Source organism: Acanthochromis polyacanthus, chromosome 3 (assembly GCF_021347895.1).
Source record: "Acanthochromis polyacanthus isolate Apoly-LR-REF ecotype Palm Island chromosome 3, KAUST_Apoly_ChrSc, whole genome shotgun sequence".
In the NCBI taxonomy this organism is placed as follows: domain Eukaryota; kingdom Metazoa; phylum Chordata; class Actinopteri; family Pomacentridae; genus Acanthochromis; species Acanthochromis polyacanthus.
The window spans coordinates 8,102,930-8,117,589 of NC_067115.1; the positions used below are offsets into that span (position 1 = coordinate 8,102,930).

The 14,660-nt window shown below is 40.7% G+C and overlaps 1 protein-coding gene across 1 annotated transcript; it reads left to right on the plus strand.

The window, feature by feature from the left end:
• Nucleotides 1–26: 26 nt before the first annotated feature.
• LOC110950665 (elongation factor 1-alpha 1) lies at nucleotides 27–14,161 on the plus strand. The gene is made up of 8 exons (XM_022193398.2): nucleotides 27–163; nucleotides 3,422–3,576; nucleotides 6,451–6,630; nucleotides 6,722–7,018; nucleotides 7,631–7,781; nucleotides 10,958–11,214; nucleotides 12,082–12,316; nucleotides 13,450–14,161. The coding sequence occupies exons 2-8, from the start codon at nucleotides 3,433–3,435 to the stop codon at nucleotides 13,572–13,574; spliced, it is 1,389 nt and encodes a 462-aa protein (XP_022049090.1). The 5' UTR covers nucleotides 27–163; nucleotides 3,422–3,432; the 3' UTR covers nucleotides 13,575–14,161.
• The last annotated feature ends 499 nt before the right edge of the window (nucleotides 14,162–14,660 follow it).

Genomic DNA, 14,660 nt, shown 5'->3' on the forward strand with positions numbered 1-14,660 from the left:
GCAGCATTGATTCACGTCTCTGTTGCAGCAGAGCGCCACCAAGCGGTTGCACTCCTTAACTTCTACACAGGACGCGTTTGACGCCAGTTGACACAGCAGTACCTTGTGAGCAGCATCTCCAGTTTCATCGCAGAGGAGCAGTGAACGCACCTCGGAGAAGAAGGTATGTTTCCCTGCGCGACGCGAACATTTCATCAGCATCTTTTACCAAACAGAGCTGCTGCTGCCTTCAGGGACGCGTGTCAGAGTTGTTATGTAAAATGCATCATGTACTGAGCTGACAGTTGAACGCTGCTGTGTTGCTTTGGTGTAATTTGATGAAGGTGAGCGGTGCCAAAAAGTGCATCGGGGTGTGGAGGGGTGCCTGGCTGGCTGTGTAGGCCTGTATGGCGCAGTTTGGACGCAGAAATGTTCCTCCTGACCGCCTTCTGTGTCGTTCGTCATGATGCTGAGAATAAACACAGCCACGCAATAGTGTGAGAGATGGATGCTGACACATGCAGGCTTCTCTAAAAACGCCCCGAGTTCTGCAGTGTCATGCTTATTGTGGTAGTGTCGCCCATTAACGTCGGCTAATGACATTTTTACTACACGCCAGAAGGATCCAGATAAAGAGATTATGCGTGGATTTGGATCATTTTGTGTCATCTACATGTTTTTCTTTTATTTTTTGGCATTAACAGAGCAGTAGCAGTACTGGATGTTTTATTTGCTCCATATATAGCACCGGAGACTAAAACAAGCCACAATAACACGCACTGTGATGCATCACAAAAAAAAAACTTTACTGAACCGTCTGTGCGCATGCGTGTGACTAAGGCAATAGTGCGGTGTTGGGCAGTAATCTTTTGCCGAGCTACCTAGCATTTTATCTGTAACTACAGGGCAGTACAACGGTAAGTTAATATTTACACTCGATATTTCATGCTATGGTTTTGTATTCAAAATTATAAACTACAATATGTGTTTTGTTCTTAAACCGTTAATAATAGAGCATAACAACATGAGAACAAAGTGAATGTTAGCTAAACGTTAACTTCGCACCTGCTAAAGTTATCAGCTATGAAGTGGTCGAAAGTCCCACAAGCTAAGTCACTTTAATTTCCTTTTGTTTTTGTTTTTTGGTAACATACTTGTAATTACTAAACAGACTGTGATAGTAAGGTTTCACTTGACCGACAAATGTAGCTGTTCGCGCCAAACGGTACAAATATGGCCAACTAGCTGGCAAAATATGGCGGAAGTGCAGTGTCACGATTAGCTAAAGTTAACAGTTATAAATGTAGTATCGATATGAGAATGTACTGCAATGGATGTTATTGTAAATTAGTGTAAATCATTCTGGAACAAATAAATAAATGCTTAGCTAAAATGATTGGTCTTTGTTTAACAATATGGAAAGGCAGTTTAGCAGCTCTTTGGGTTAGTAGCAAACACCAAAAGAGGACAAAGCATCACAAAAAAGTACAATGAAATTGCACCATGTAAGAACGAGATAGATACTTTATTAATCCCGAGGGAAAGTGAAGTATTCAGCAGCGTACATACAACAACATAAATAACAAAAGGACAAAAGCAAAAAAGTTAGTAAAATTAAGGTGAGTATATACTCTGAAAATCTTGCTGTGCAATGCATTTCAAGGCACAGTGATTTAAAGTGATTGCATACATATAATTACGTGTTATTTTTTTTCCCTCTAAGTCAGAAGATAATTTGCACACAGTACAAGACTAGATGTAGTTGCACACCTTAAAATGCAGCTTCATTTCCAGTGACATGATGCTACGGCGCGCGGGGGGTGGGGGTGGCGGGGGGCGCCGTTTGTCCCGGGCAGACGAGCGACGGCAGGTGTTAGCCGACCAGCACCGGGGGAGAGCAGGCTGCAGACCTGCCGAGTTAAAAATGACAGCTCCGGTGGCTTGGTGCTTTCCGATTTTTTATTTATTTATTTATTTATTTTTTTTGGGGGGGGGGGACCAGTGAGGCTGCAATTTCGGCAAAATTGTCGTGAGGCGGTGGTCTATACCAGCGAGGCGGCCGCCTCGTTGGTCATATAGGAGGGGAAACACTGCTTTATTTAAACCTTGGGTCAAATGTGCTGTGAAATTCTGATGTGTGGAAAATACATAATCAGACAGGTCATATGCTAGTTAGACCACCTTGTGCATTTCTGAACCCGGTTATATAAATCAATCAATGAACAAGCTTAAGCCATGTTACAACCTACTTCAATTAAATGAAATTGAATTCGAGCCATTGGTCTCATTTAGTAGCCGGACCTTGTATATTCTTAATTGCAGCTTTTACAATTTGCTAATACCTTTGATTCAAATTGCAATTTTGATTTGAAATCTGTTAACTGTGTTAAAAATTAAACTTCCTCTTTAACTGTTTTAAATGTCCCTGAGGACGTCTCCTTCCCACTTTTGAAAACCCCTTGGCTAATCTGTTAGCTTAATTTGGATTTTTTTGCAAACCATTCCAGGATTAATGCATAAGGCATGCTTGAGAAAATAAAACTAAAAAAACAAACAAAAAAACCCCCAAAATGTAGAAGAACTATACCTACCTGCATAATAAATAAAAATAAAGGGTGATATTCTCTCCATTCAGTATAAACAAGTGAAGTAAAAAACGGCATTCCATGTATTTGAGGGCAGATACCACCTCTTAGATGATTGAGTTTGAAAGTGTGCATCTCCTCTAAAGCACCTCTGATCAGGTTTTAAGTAGAAGTTAATGAATTTATTCAGTATTACTGAAGTATCACTGGCAGTAATATCATTGCCAGGCTTTACTATCAGTGTCATAATTCTACTGGGTTGGCATTGCTTATCAATGTTTGTGCTTAAATTCCACTGAGCTTGATGACACAGATTATTTTTGTAAATTTCCCATGGTGAGGGATCAAAAAAAGTTATGTTATTTTTGTTCAGTGTCTCCTATAGACAAGGATCTCTGCAGACCTGAGATGGACCGAGTTTAATATGTATTTTTGCAATGCAATGAACACCCACTATTTAAAATTAGCACAATATACAGAATAATGTGCAATAAATGATTCAGTGTAGGCACAATGTAATAAAAGGAATAAAGCGTAACAGTGGTACTGCAGCATATAGAGAGCATATGAACTCACAGAGGGAACGTACAGACAGTTATTTGAGTGATTTAATAAATGCATGATACAAAAACCTCATATGTCTAACATATGTTGAACATGCTGAGTAAAAGTGTATAACTGACTGGACTTTAGCTTCTTATTAATACCTTCTCCTATCCTTTAACCTGTATGTAATGTATTATGGAATCAAACTACAAATCCATTACTCATGTTGGTGTCTGTGGAAGAGAGCTGTTTCTTTATTTAGTACCCTGCATGTTGATTGTTGTTTGTTGCCATCTTTCTGTGTTTTCCAGAGTGAGCTGCAATGGGGAAGGAGAAGCTCCACATAAACATTGTGGTCATAGGACATGTCGACTCCGGCAAGTCCACCACCACTGGCCACCTCATCTACAAGTGTGGGGGCATTGACAAAAGGACAATTGAGAAGTTTGAGAAGGAGGCTGCAGAGGTATGAATTATCTTGTTCTCACTTTAAAATAGATTTATTAACAGTTCCCTACTGTGTTACCTCGATTAGTTCTGCCATTTTTAACTGTGCATATAGTCTAACAAGTATAGTATACATCTCTTGTGTCCTTTTACTCTACTATTAGGTGATTAAACTGTGAAAATGTAAGCATTTAGCACTGAAGCTTTTACTGGATTGGCACTATTGCTAAATGATTTGGATTTAAATGTTAATTTATCTATAACCTATAGCCTGAAGCTACTTTCTCCAAACGACGGCAGTCTTATGTAATAATATACTAGCCATGTCTTTAATTCATGTTTGGTTAGGGTGACTGCATAACATAGAGAAATTAATGAGCAAATCAATGAGTGCATCAAGGAATTTATAGTAAACAGTAAATTATAATTTGTAATGAAATTCTGTTTTTATATTTTGACAGTTTTCTGTTTACACGGTGGTGGACACAGTAGCATGAGTCATTTTTCTGTCTAATACAATATTGAATTTATTGTGAAGCTTATTGTTTGATGACTCGGATCACAGACATATGTGTATATGTTATAGACATATGTGTATATTAGGGATGGGAATTTCGACTAATTTCCGAACCGACTAGTCGCCAATAAAATTAGCGACTAGTCGGTTCGGAAATTAGTATTGAACTTGCAATTTAACCCTTTAAGCGCCAAAGTCGCAATATTGCCACAAGCAACATTGGTGAACATAACAAGCCATAGCTTCAAATATACTGCCTCATGTGCCTCATGTACTGTACACCAGGAGATGGCGGACATCTGGAACTTCAATCTGAGCATCAGTTGTGGGCGTGTTTTCATGCAAAGTTTTGGAGTTTACAGAGTTTGAAAACCGAGGAGACGAGACTCGCCGTCGGAGCGTATCAGAGCGCAAGACGGCACATTTTAGAGTGAGAAAACTCACCGTACCGAGAGGTCTGGTCAACACTGACAAAGTACTTTGTCAAGTAATGGCTTACTCATATTCTGAAGAGGAATATTCATCCTCTGATGAAGATGTTCAGTCGTCCACTGAGACAGAAAGTGCCGCTGCGTCTGTGCGTAACGGCAGCGGGTCGGTGCGCCATGACAGTCCACGAGCAGCACATACTGGAGCCGATGCTTTGCTTCGGGGTGGCAGGAAGGGATGTGGTGGGTGTAGCTGGAGTGGTCAGAACGCCGCTAATGATGAGGGGGATAGCGGGGGTTGAAAAAAGAGACACGCATATGCTCCTGGCAGGATCAACCAGGTAGCCCAGACGGGACGAGTGTGCGGCGCACGGCCGAGCGAAGAGCTGCATGGCGTCGCCCGGTCGGGACCGGGGGCCGCGAAGCGTGGCTGTGCGGGGGGGGCACACTAGCGTTTAACCGACTAGTAAAATACTAACCGTTTAATAAATGAGTCGACAATTAACCGATTAAACGACTAGTCCGCACATCCCTAGTGTATATGTTTATGTCATCACACGAAGAGATGAGCCGATAAGTGCTGATGTGGGCCAAAGGCGGAGGGAAGACAGTAACGCTGCATATTGTTTCCGCCCGGTAAAGTCCGACCGGGGCGACGAATATTCGGATACTGAAATTAATATGCGGATAGTGATGTAGCGAACGAATATTCGGATATTGGGGATATTCGGGTCCAGCCCTAGTTAAAATGCTGCATATTTCTTACTAACAGTCTCAAAGTTGGCCACAAAAATATCCCTCACACTGGCACACCACCAACCACCAGTGGTTGTAGCTGTAGCCAATGAGTTTCAAGGTTTGATGTGTTGTTTATAGAGCTGGACCTAACGACGCGTCATCTCACCACGATACATCGTCAAAAGCGGAAGTGAGCGTGCAATGCAACAGAAATGCCCTTCCGACCGGAGCGCGCAACACGGACGGACGTCGGCGCTGTGTCGTGCATGTATTATGTATGCACAATGCAGCGCGGACGTCCGCGTTTAGATACAGCTGTATAGTAAACGCTGACATCCATGTTTACGATAGAACGCGGACATCCGCGCTACAGCGTGCATACATTATACATGCACAATACAGCGCCGACGTTCGTCCGTGTTCCGCGCTCCGGTCGGAAGGTGATTTCTGTTGGGTTGGACGCTCACTTCTGCTTTTGATGACGTATCGTGCTCAGACGACTCGTCGACGCGTCGTTAGTTGCAGCCCTAGTTGTGCAGCGTTCGGAGATACTCTTATGTATGCCTGGGGTGTAAGGAGAGTTTTTTTTTTGAGTTACTGTCTATCTCGAAGCAGTCTAGCCTTTCTTCTCTGACCTGTGACCCCAAGAAAGTATTTTTATCCAGATTAACGTTATTCACTGAATGTTCTTTCTTCGTAAACTCAAGATGATTGTACATGAAAATCCCAGTAGATCAGCAACACCCGCATCCCTTTCAAAGTCTCTTAAATCTCATTTCTTCCCATTTCTGATGCTTGATTTTAACTTGAACAGTCTTGACTACATCTACATGTCTAAATGTGTTAAGTTTTACTCAGCACATTTGACAGACGACATTTTTTAGGCTATTCGTAGGTGAAGTAATTAATTATTTAAAAAATGACAAAAGTGGAAATTAATGTATTGACACTGACTGTCAAACCTTTTATTTAGTACATAATAAATCTTTCATACAGCTACGAGGTAAATACAGCTACAATACTGAGATTTATGGCTTGTATGTCTTCATTGACCTCCATCCTGCAGAAGGGATTCAGGAGGATGACTCAGACAAAACATCATTGTAGTGGTTATTGTTTTCAGCCTTGGGCAGAAGCATCTATCGAACATCAAATTATCTAACATAAAAGTCACGATACCTTACTTTTGTTTCTCCTCCACATCTGTTAGATGGGAAAGGGTTCCTTCAAATATGCCTGGGTTCTTGACAAGCTGAAGGCTGAGCGTGAGCGTGGCATCACCATTGATATCTCTCTTTGGAAGTTTGAGACCAGCAAGTACTATGTCACGATCATCGATGCTCCAGGACACAGGGACTTCATCAAGAACATGATCACCGGGACCTCTCAGGTGAAGTTAGTAAACTGGTAGAAGAGTGGAAAATGGATGAAAGAGAGAGTAAAAACACTTAAGGAAGAACTTTTGCCATATTTTTCTTCAGGCCGACTGTGCTGTGCTGATTGTGGCTGCCGGAGTCGGTGAGTTTGAGGCCGGCATCTCAAAGAATGGACAGACTCGTGAACACGCCCTGCTCGCCTACACTCTGGGAGTGAAGCAGCTCATTGTGGGCATAAACAAGATGGATTCCACTGAGCCCAACTACAGCCAGAAGCGCTACGAGGAGATCGTGAAGGAAGTCAGCACCTACATCAAGAAGATCGGCTACAACCCCGACACTGTGGCCTTTGTGCCCATTTCTGGCTGGAACGGAGACAACATGTTGGAACCCAGCCCTAACGTGAGTATGCTGGGAGACCAGAGTGTCATGTATGTTTACAGATTTGTGTTTGCTTCTCTGGAATACGATATGTCTGCAGTATTGTATGGGAGAAATATGATATAACCTTGGAAGTGAAATCTTTTTATGAGGGTTGCATTTCAATAATTGCTTTCCACATCTTACTTTTGTACCATTTCAAGCTTTTCATTGGACTTACACTACTTGAATTTCAGTAAAAACATTGAAAATTGGAGGCATTCTAAAACTTTTGACCGGTAGTGTAATTTGAATAAATTAAAAGAAACAAGACAGAATGTTAGTATGTCAAAGGCTCATTTTATGCCCAGTAACAAAATGATCATTGTTAAAAAAAACAAAAAAACAAGAGTGTAAAATGCCAGAAATCACAACATTTTCATGGAGAGAACATGCAGCAGTGGAGGAACCTAATGCACTTTTTCTGAAAGCTTTGAAAGAAATATGAGCAAAATATATGTATGATTTTTTTGAATCCATAATTGTCTTCCTTGGCTTTTGGGCACAAAATCTAGTCTAAGATAATCAAATATCCAGGCATATGTTTTCCATCCTGAGATGCAGAGGTAAAATTGAGGTTCTCTCCCTCCAAAGATGACTTGGTTCAAGGGCTGGAAGATCAACCGTAAAGATGGGAATGCTTCAGGCACCACCCTGCTGGAGGCTCTGGATGCCATCCAGCCTCCAACTCGCCCCACCGACAAGCCCCTCCGTCTGCCTCTACAGGACGTCTACAAGATTGGAGGTGAGGCTGATGTTGGTGCTGGTGGCTATGAGTGTGACAACTGTGTGATTTGTACTTGTGTAATATGACTGCCCCCATTATGGAGTGTTACTTTTACCAGGTTAGGTGTTGAAAGTATTTTTGGGAATGAGAGCGCCTTGTGACAAAAACAGCAGAACTGAATGAGGTCTTGAAAGAATTCCCGTTAGCTCATTGTGTCCTAAATGTTTGGTTTGGAGGCTGAACTCTATGAACCCCAGGCAGTTTATCAGTGCAATATAAAGTCCTGCAAATTTATGGAAAAAGCACAACTATGGCTTGAGGTAGAGAGAATTCAGAAATGTATTCTGTGCAGTATGACACAGTTATAATACCAAATATCATAAGCAAAGAACAAATTTAAATCAGATTTCCTTGATTATTATTATCAGTTCAGGTGATTGACTTGGTGCCTTCCAAAGAATTCTGAAGGATTTGACTGAATATGAGCACATAATATTGCCCAAAACACTTCAGAATTCATCCTGCTGCTTTTGTCAGCAGTCACATCATCAATAAATATGAGAGAACCAGTTCTGTTGGCAGCCATACATGCCCACGCCATTATACTACCTTTGGCTCTTGGGCAGTTTCTTCCTTTCTCTGTCCTCTTCTCTTCCCATCATTCTGGTACAAGTTGATCTTGATCATCTGTCCATAAGATGTTCCAGAACTGCACATGCTCTTTTAGATGTTTAATGTGGCCTTGTTGTTTTTGAGGGTCACAAATGGTTTACACCTTGTGGTGAACCCTCTGCATTCAATCTGTTGAAGTCTTCCTCTTCTGAATTGTTGACTTTGACACAGATACACTTACCTACTGGAGAGTGTTCTTGATCTGGCCAACTGTTGTGAAGGGGTTTTTCATGACCAGGGAAGGGATTATTCTGTAATCCACCATACTTGTTTTCCGTGATCTCCTGGGTCCTTTGGCCTTGCTGAACTCACCAGTGTGTTCTTTCTTTTTAAGAATGTACCCAACAGTTGATTTGGCCACACCTAGTGTTTCTGCTATCTCTCTGGTGGGGTTGCTTTGATTTTTCAACTGATTGATGACTTGCTTCACTGATAGTGACAGCTCTTTGGATTTCATATTGAGAGTTGACCTCCCCAGATTCCAAACGCAAATGCCACACTTGAAATGAACTCCAGACTTTTTATCTGCTCCTTGTAAATCAGGGGTGTCAAACTCAGTTCCTGGAGGGCCACTATCCTGCATGTTTTGGATGTTTCCCTCTTCCAACACACCTGATTCAAATGATCAGCTTATCATCAAGCTCAGCAGAACCCTGATAACGAGCCAGATCATTTGAATCAGGTGTGTTGGAAGAGGGAAACATCCAAAACATGCAGGATAGTGGCCCTCCAGGAACGGATCTTGACACCCCTGTTGTAAATGAAATAATGAGGGAATAACACACACCTGACCATAGAACAGCAGAGCACCCAGTTGTCCAATTACTTTTGATCCCTTAAAAAGGTGGAGGACATATAAAAAATGTAAAATGGTAGTATTTATATAGCGCTTTTATCCAAAGCACTTACATGATACGTCACATTCACACACTTATGGCAGGAGCTGCCATGCAAGGCGCTAACCATGACCCACCAGGAGCAATTAGGGGTTCGGTGTCTTGCTCAGGGACACCTCGACATGAGCATAACGGGCCGAGGATCGAACCGCAACCCTCCGGTCGCGAGACGGCCACTCTACCTACCGAGCTATGCCGCCCCATAGCAAATGTGTTGTAATTCCTACACTGTTCACCTGATTTGGATGTAAATTTTCTCAAGTTATAGCTTAAAATCTGCGCTTGAAGCACATCTTGATGTCGTTTCATTTCAAGTGCATTGTGGTGGTGTGCAGAGCCGAAAGGCTGAAAGTTGTCAGTGTCCAAATATTTATGGACCTGACTGTATGACAGTTTTAAGATTATTTTCAGTTTCGATTGAAGGCCTATGTCACATGATGCATTCATGGACAGTTTAAAATTTGACTTTTTTTTCTGTTTTTCCAGTTTCTGCCTCTGATAGATCAATTTTAGCTTTTTCTTTTTTTTCCTTTTTAAAGAAAACATACAGTGTGGTCCATAAATACTGTATTTTTGAAACATTTAGGTTTAGAGATTTAAAGTTCCCCTCCATTCAAAAATGCGCTTATTCAGTGTTACTTCTCCTTGGTGTTTAAACCTTATTGTACAGAATGATTTATGTTCAGAGCTGGAAACTAGGAGGCAGTTTTCAGATTAATCTTCTGGAAGTAGAAAGTGTTTCTGTGCTCACTTGAAATCTAAGTTTAAACTTACACAACTGACACGAGGGAAATGTAACTCTAGGAAGACTAAGAGTGGTTTTTAACTGATGTGGGAGACATAATTTGCCCAACTTTTGAAATATGAAATATATTAATAAATTCTGGATTATCCAATAAGAGAAGAAGCATGTGGAGAAACCATATCCAATAGAAAATAATATATAATATAATAAAACAAAATCATTTTTATGCTCATGAACATACATATACTTCTTTTTTGTGCTATATCAGCACATTAAAAGGTGGTTCCTTTGATCTTGAATATTTTGTAAAAGTACAAAATATTCAAGATCAAAGGAACCATAACTGATTTAATGAGCCATTCACACTTTCACTGTACCGGACGCGTGGGCTTCGACTTGCATGGCTTAATCTTTGAGACAAGGGAAAACAACGGTTTGCTGGCAAGATCAACTAGCCCAGAGAACGTGTGTGCAAAGGCATTTACTATGTGAATTTTTGTGTATATACAAGAATCTGTGTAATATCAGTATTTTTCTACTATGAGCAAATCTGTGCAAAATAGACACTTCTCAGTATTTCTTCTCATGAAAGAATCTGTGCAACATCTCTGATATGTGTAGTGTTGTTATTTCAACATCCAGAAGAATTTGGACAATCTGAGCTAGTACTTAGGTATATTTTTGTTTATTTTTACATGTCTACTAATGTTCCTTAAATGTTTGCACTATTCCCTTTGCTGCTATAGCAATACATTTCCCCACTGTGAGATTAGTAAAGGCTTTTCTTATCATATCTTAAACCTGAGGAGTCTTTAAGTTGTCATTTTAACTCATGCACCCGTTTGTCACACTTTAAAGTTGATAAGCTTCCAATCTTCCAGGCATTGGTACCGTTCCTGTGGGCCGTGTAGAGACAGGAATCCTAAAGCCTGGCATGGTGGTGACTTTCGCACCTGTCAACGTGACCACTGAGGTCAAGTCTGTGGAGATGCACCATGAGGCCCTGACTGAGGCGCTGCCCGGTGACAATGTGGGCTTCAATGTCAAAAATGTGTCCGTGAAGGACATCCGCCGCGGCAACGTGGCCGGAGACAGCAGGAACGACCCTCCTCAAGAGGCGGCGAGTTTCACCTCTCAGGTCTGCTTACAAGAGTTAGTTTTAAACAGTGATGGATAGTAACAAAATACACTTACTCGAATACTGAAGTACAAATTTAAGATACTTCTGCTTGAGTATTTTTATTTCAAGCTACCTTATGCTTCCATTTCACTACTTTTCAGTGGGAAATATTATCCTTTTAACTCCACTACATTTATTTGACAGCTTTTTATAGATGAAGTTGTGACACAATGGATAGTATACCAAGCTTTTTAAATACAACACAGTCACAGACAACCCAATAGTTTCTATCCGCTGTGGCTTCTTACAAACAACAGTGTCCACATTTCAGATGTCTATGAATTAACAGTTCCATGAAAAAGTGAGTTTTCCCCTATAAATTCACACATGATTTAATTTCAACAAGTGTTAGCTTGATCCACTATCTCAGCAAAAATCAAAGCTGAAAAGAATTGGAAACAGATTTGTTCTCCTGTTAATCATGTTTAGAGCCCTCAGATTTATCATCTATCTCCCTTTATATACTTGGATATAAAATAGTTCAAAGTTGAAAGTGAAATATCAGCAGCAGCTGCCACAGTAACCTCCTGCTGATATTTCACTGTTATTAGTCTAACGATGGCGCATGTAATATATCAGTCAGCTGGACCAAACCAGGACATTTTCTTCTATGCATTAACTACATTTTTCTGTTATGTACTTTTACTTTAGCAGGTTTTTCAAGCAGGACTTTTGCTTGTAATGGAATATTTTTACATTGTTATATTCGTACTGAATATTTTTGCCACTTCTGACGTTGAAAGAGATTCTATTAAAATCTGAAATCTGAAATGCGTTGTACTCTGATTTGCTGTCGGTGGCCTTACCTGTCTCTGCTGTCTGCAGGTGATTATCCTGAACCACCCCGGTCAGATCAGTGCTGGCTACGCCCCTGTGCTGGACTGCCACACTGCACACATCGCATGCAAATTCGCAGAGCTTAAGGAAAAGATTGACCGTCGCTCTGGTAAGAAGCTTGAGGACAATCCCAAGTCGCTGAAGTCTGGAGATGCTGCCATTGTGGATATGATCCCCGGCAAACCCATGTGTGTGGAGAGCTTCTCTGAGTACCCGCCGCTGGGTAAGTTTGCTATTAGAGCTGTTATTGGATCAGTCATCAAGCTGTTGAATTAATACCCATCTATTGTGGGAATCAGTTGGTTTTAGTAATTATGTAAGAAAAAAGTCAGTTCTGTCTGACTTGAGCTTTCTAAATTGGAATATTTTCTACTTTCTTTTCCTTATTACAGTAAACTAGGGATGTCTCAATGGAATTTTTTGCCCTCCATCCAATCTTAGTTGTTTAATATTTAGCATCTGCTGATACAGAAGAAAATACAGAAATATTGTAGATTAGCTGTCGTATCCGGTTGTTCCAAATATAGCTCCTTACTTTTTGATGCTGTTGGACCAGAAGAGCAGGACATTTCCATGTTAGCAAGCAGAGAGCATTGTGGAGGTTTGGCTAGTAAAAGGGTGCCATGACAGTCTTCTGTTAATGACACCCAGCCAGGGCACGCGTTGCATCAAACTGAGATTATATTGGATAATAATTTTACATTTGTGTCATATGTGATAGTTACCTTTGCGGCCTGTTTTGTATGTTCAGACAGGAACTAATGGTTGGGTTCAGGTTTGTGCAAATATGAATCCTACTGTAAACTGGACATGGACACTGATATTAAGATTTTAACAGTACTACTACTGATACCGATACTGTTACCGATACTTCTTATCGGTTTGGTACTTAAAATATATAGTTGTCTGTTCTTTTTGATTGTTTTTGTTTATTTATTTTTTTAAAGAGAAAAAGGTAAACAAATTAAGAACAGAATAAAGATTTCTTTATTTTCTCATACATACTGTATATAAATGAACATTTATATAGACAGTAACGTTCTGTTGATGGGAATTATCAGAAGGCTGTGGACACTGTGACAGGTTTTACTCTAATAATAATCAAATACTATGCAGCTGTCCAGTATTATGTCAGAATTAATACCTCCACATTGAACAGATATTAGGTAAATGTCATAAATGACATTCAGTCAGAGAAACAGTGAAAATAAAGTAAAGCAGAGCTGCTCCGCCCCTCAGACACCACGAGTTCTGTCAGACAGAACAGTAGCAACCTTGTAGTTTGAATGATGTTTGCGAATTACTATCAAACAGTAACTTACACATTATTATTATTATTTTTTTACCCCTCCTCAGGCCGATTTGCTGTCCGTGACATGCGTCAGACGGTGGCAGTGGGAGTGATCAAAGGTGTGGAGAAGAAAGCCCCGACAAGCGGTAAGATCACCAAGTCTGCACAGAAGGCGCAGAAGGCCAAATGAACGTTGTACTGGGCTGCTGCCCCAAACGCTCACCGTGGCCGAAGACACACTAGCACCCCGCCCCTTCTGCACACCATAGTCAGCGTCTGGTCTATTATCACAATGCATCGCAAAAGCAGGCGAAGGAAAAAAATAACCACTACGCTGTTAGTGATGTTAACACACTGTTATGTGTCGGTTTTATTGTAACTCACTTTGTGGCAGAACAACACGACAGGTTTGCGTTACAGTTCTCTGTGTGCTGTTGAAGTTAGAATTTAAGCTGCTCATTGATGTAGCTAACAAACGTAGTAATATGGTAGAGACGTTCCTCTGCCAGGTCTTTGTTGAAGTAATGCTCTGTGTTCTAGCTTTAAAACAAGATATGCTCACTATCCAGATGTAGATCGGCTGCTTGCATGTTTGCTGTTTGCACCTTAGAGCTTCAGAAACTCTTTGTCTGATGACCGAAAATCTTCATGCCTCGCACTTTGCTTGACGTATGCTCCCTCACAGTAGCTCTGATAAATGTTACTGTTAAGTTCATGCACCTTACCCACTGTTACTTGTGAGCATACATTCATAAAAGTAAAGATGTTCAAACTGTATCTTGGTTCTTGGTATTATTGGGAAGTCTGACAGGGTTTCTGCAGGTCATTGAAACATCTAAAATCCAATAGTTTCACTATTTTGACATTCCATAAATCCAGTAAGTTCATGTAGCTTTTTGCATTAACGTCGGTCTCATTTCTACAGTAAGCCTTTGATGCGCAACATGGGTCAAAAGTGACCCAAATCCAATGGAAAATAGGCATTTCCTGGCCCACGTTGTGCATCAACGACTTCAATGTGTTTTGTCAAAAATGTTTGTATTTGTGACACTGTAACAAAACTACATGACCGACAGTGAACCAGGAACCACTAACTTAAACTGTCTTGTCAGAATTTATCGGTACACACCTAAGTCATGTGTCAACGTGTGGTGAACTTTCAGCAAAGAAATTCTAAACTTAAAATTGTTTCTGTAAATGTTACTTTTATCTAATAAATTACTATTAATCGCAAATTAGGAACTAGCATTGACTTGAAATTGTCTAAAAGTCTTAA

Bases quoted from the DNA above. Each gene is read 5' to 3' on its own strand.
- LOC110950665 (XM_022193398.2), top strand. From the start codon at position 3,433: ATGGGGAAGGAGAAGCTCCACATAAACATTGTGGTCATAGGACATGTC. The intron at 6,631-6,721 runs GTGAAGTTAGTA...ATTTTTCTTCAG, and splicing joins TGATCACCGGGACCTCTCAG to GCCGACTGTGCTGTGCTGAT. The intron at 7,019-7,630 runs GTGAGTATGCTG...CTCCCTCCAAAG, and splicing joins TGTTGGAACCCAGCCCTAAC to ATGACTTGGTTCAAGGGCTG.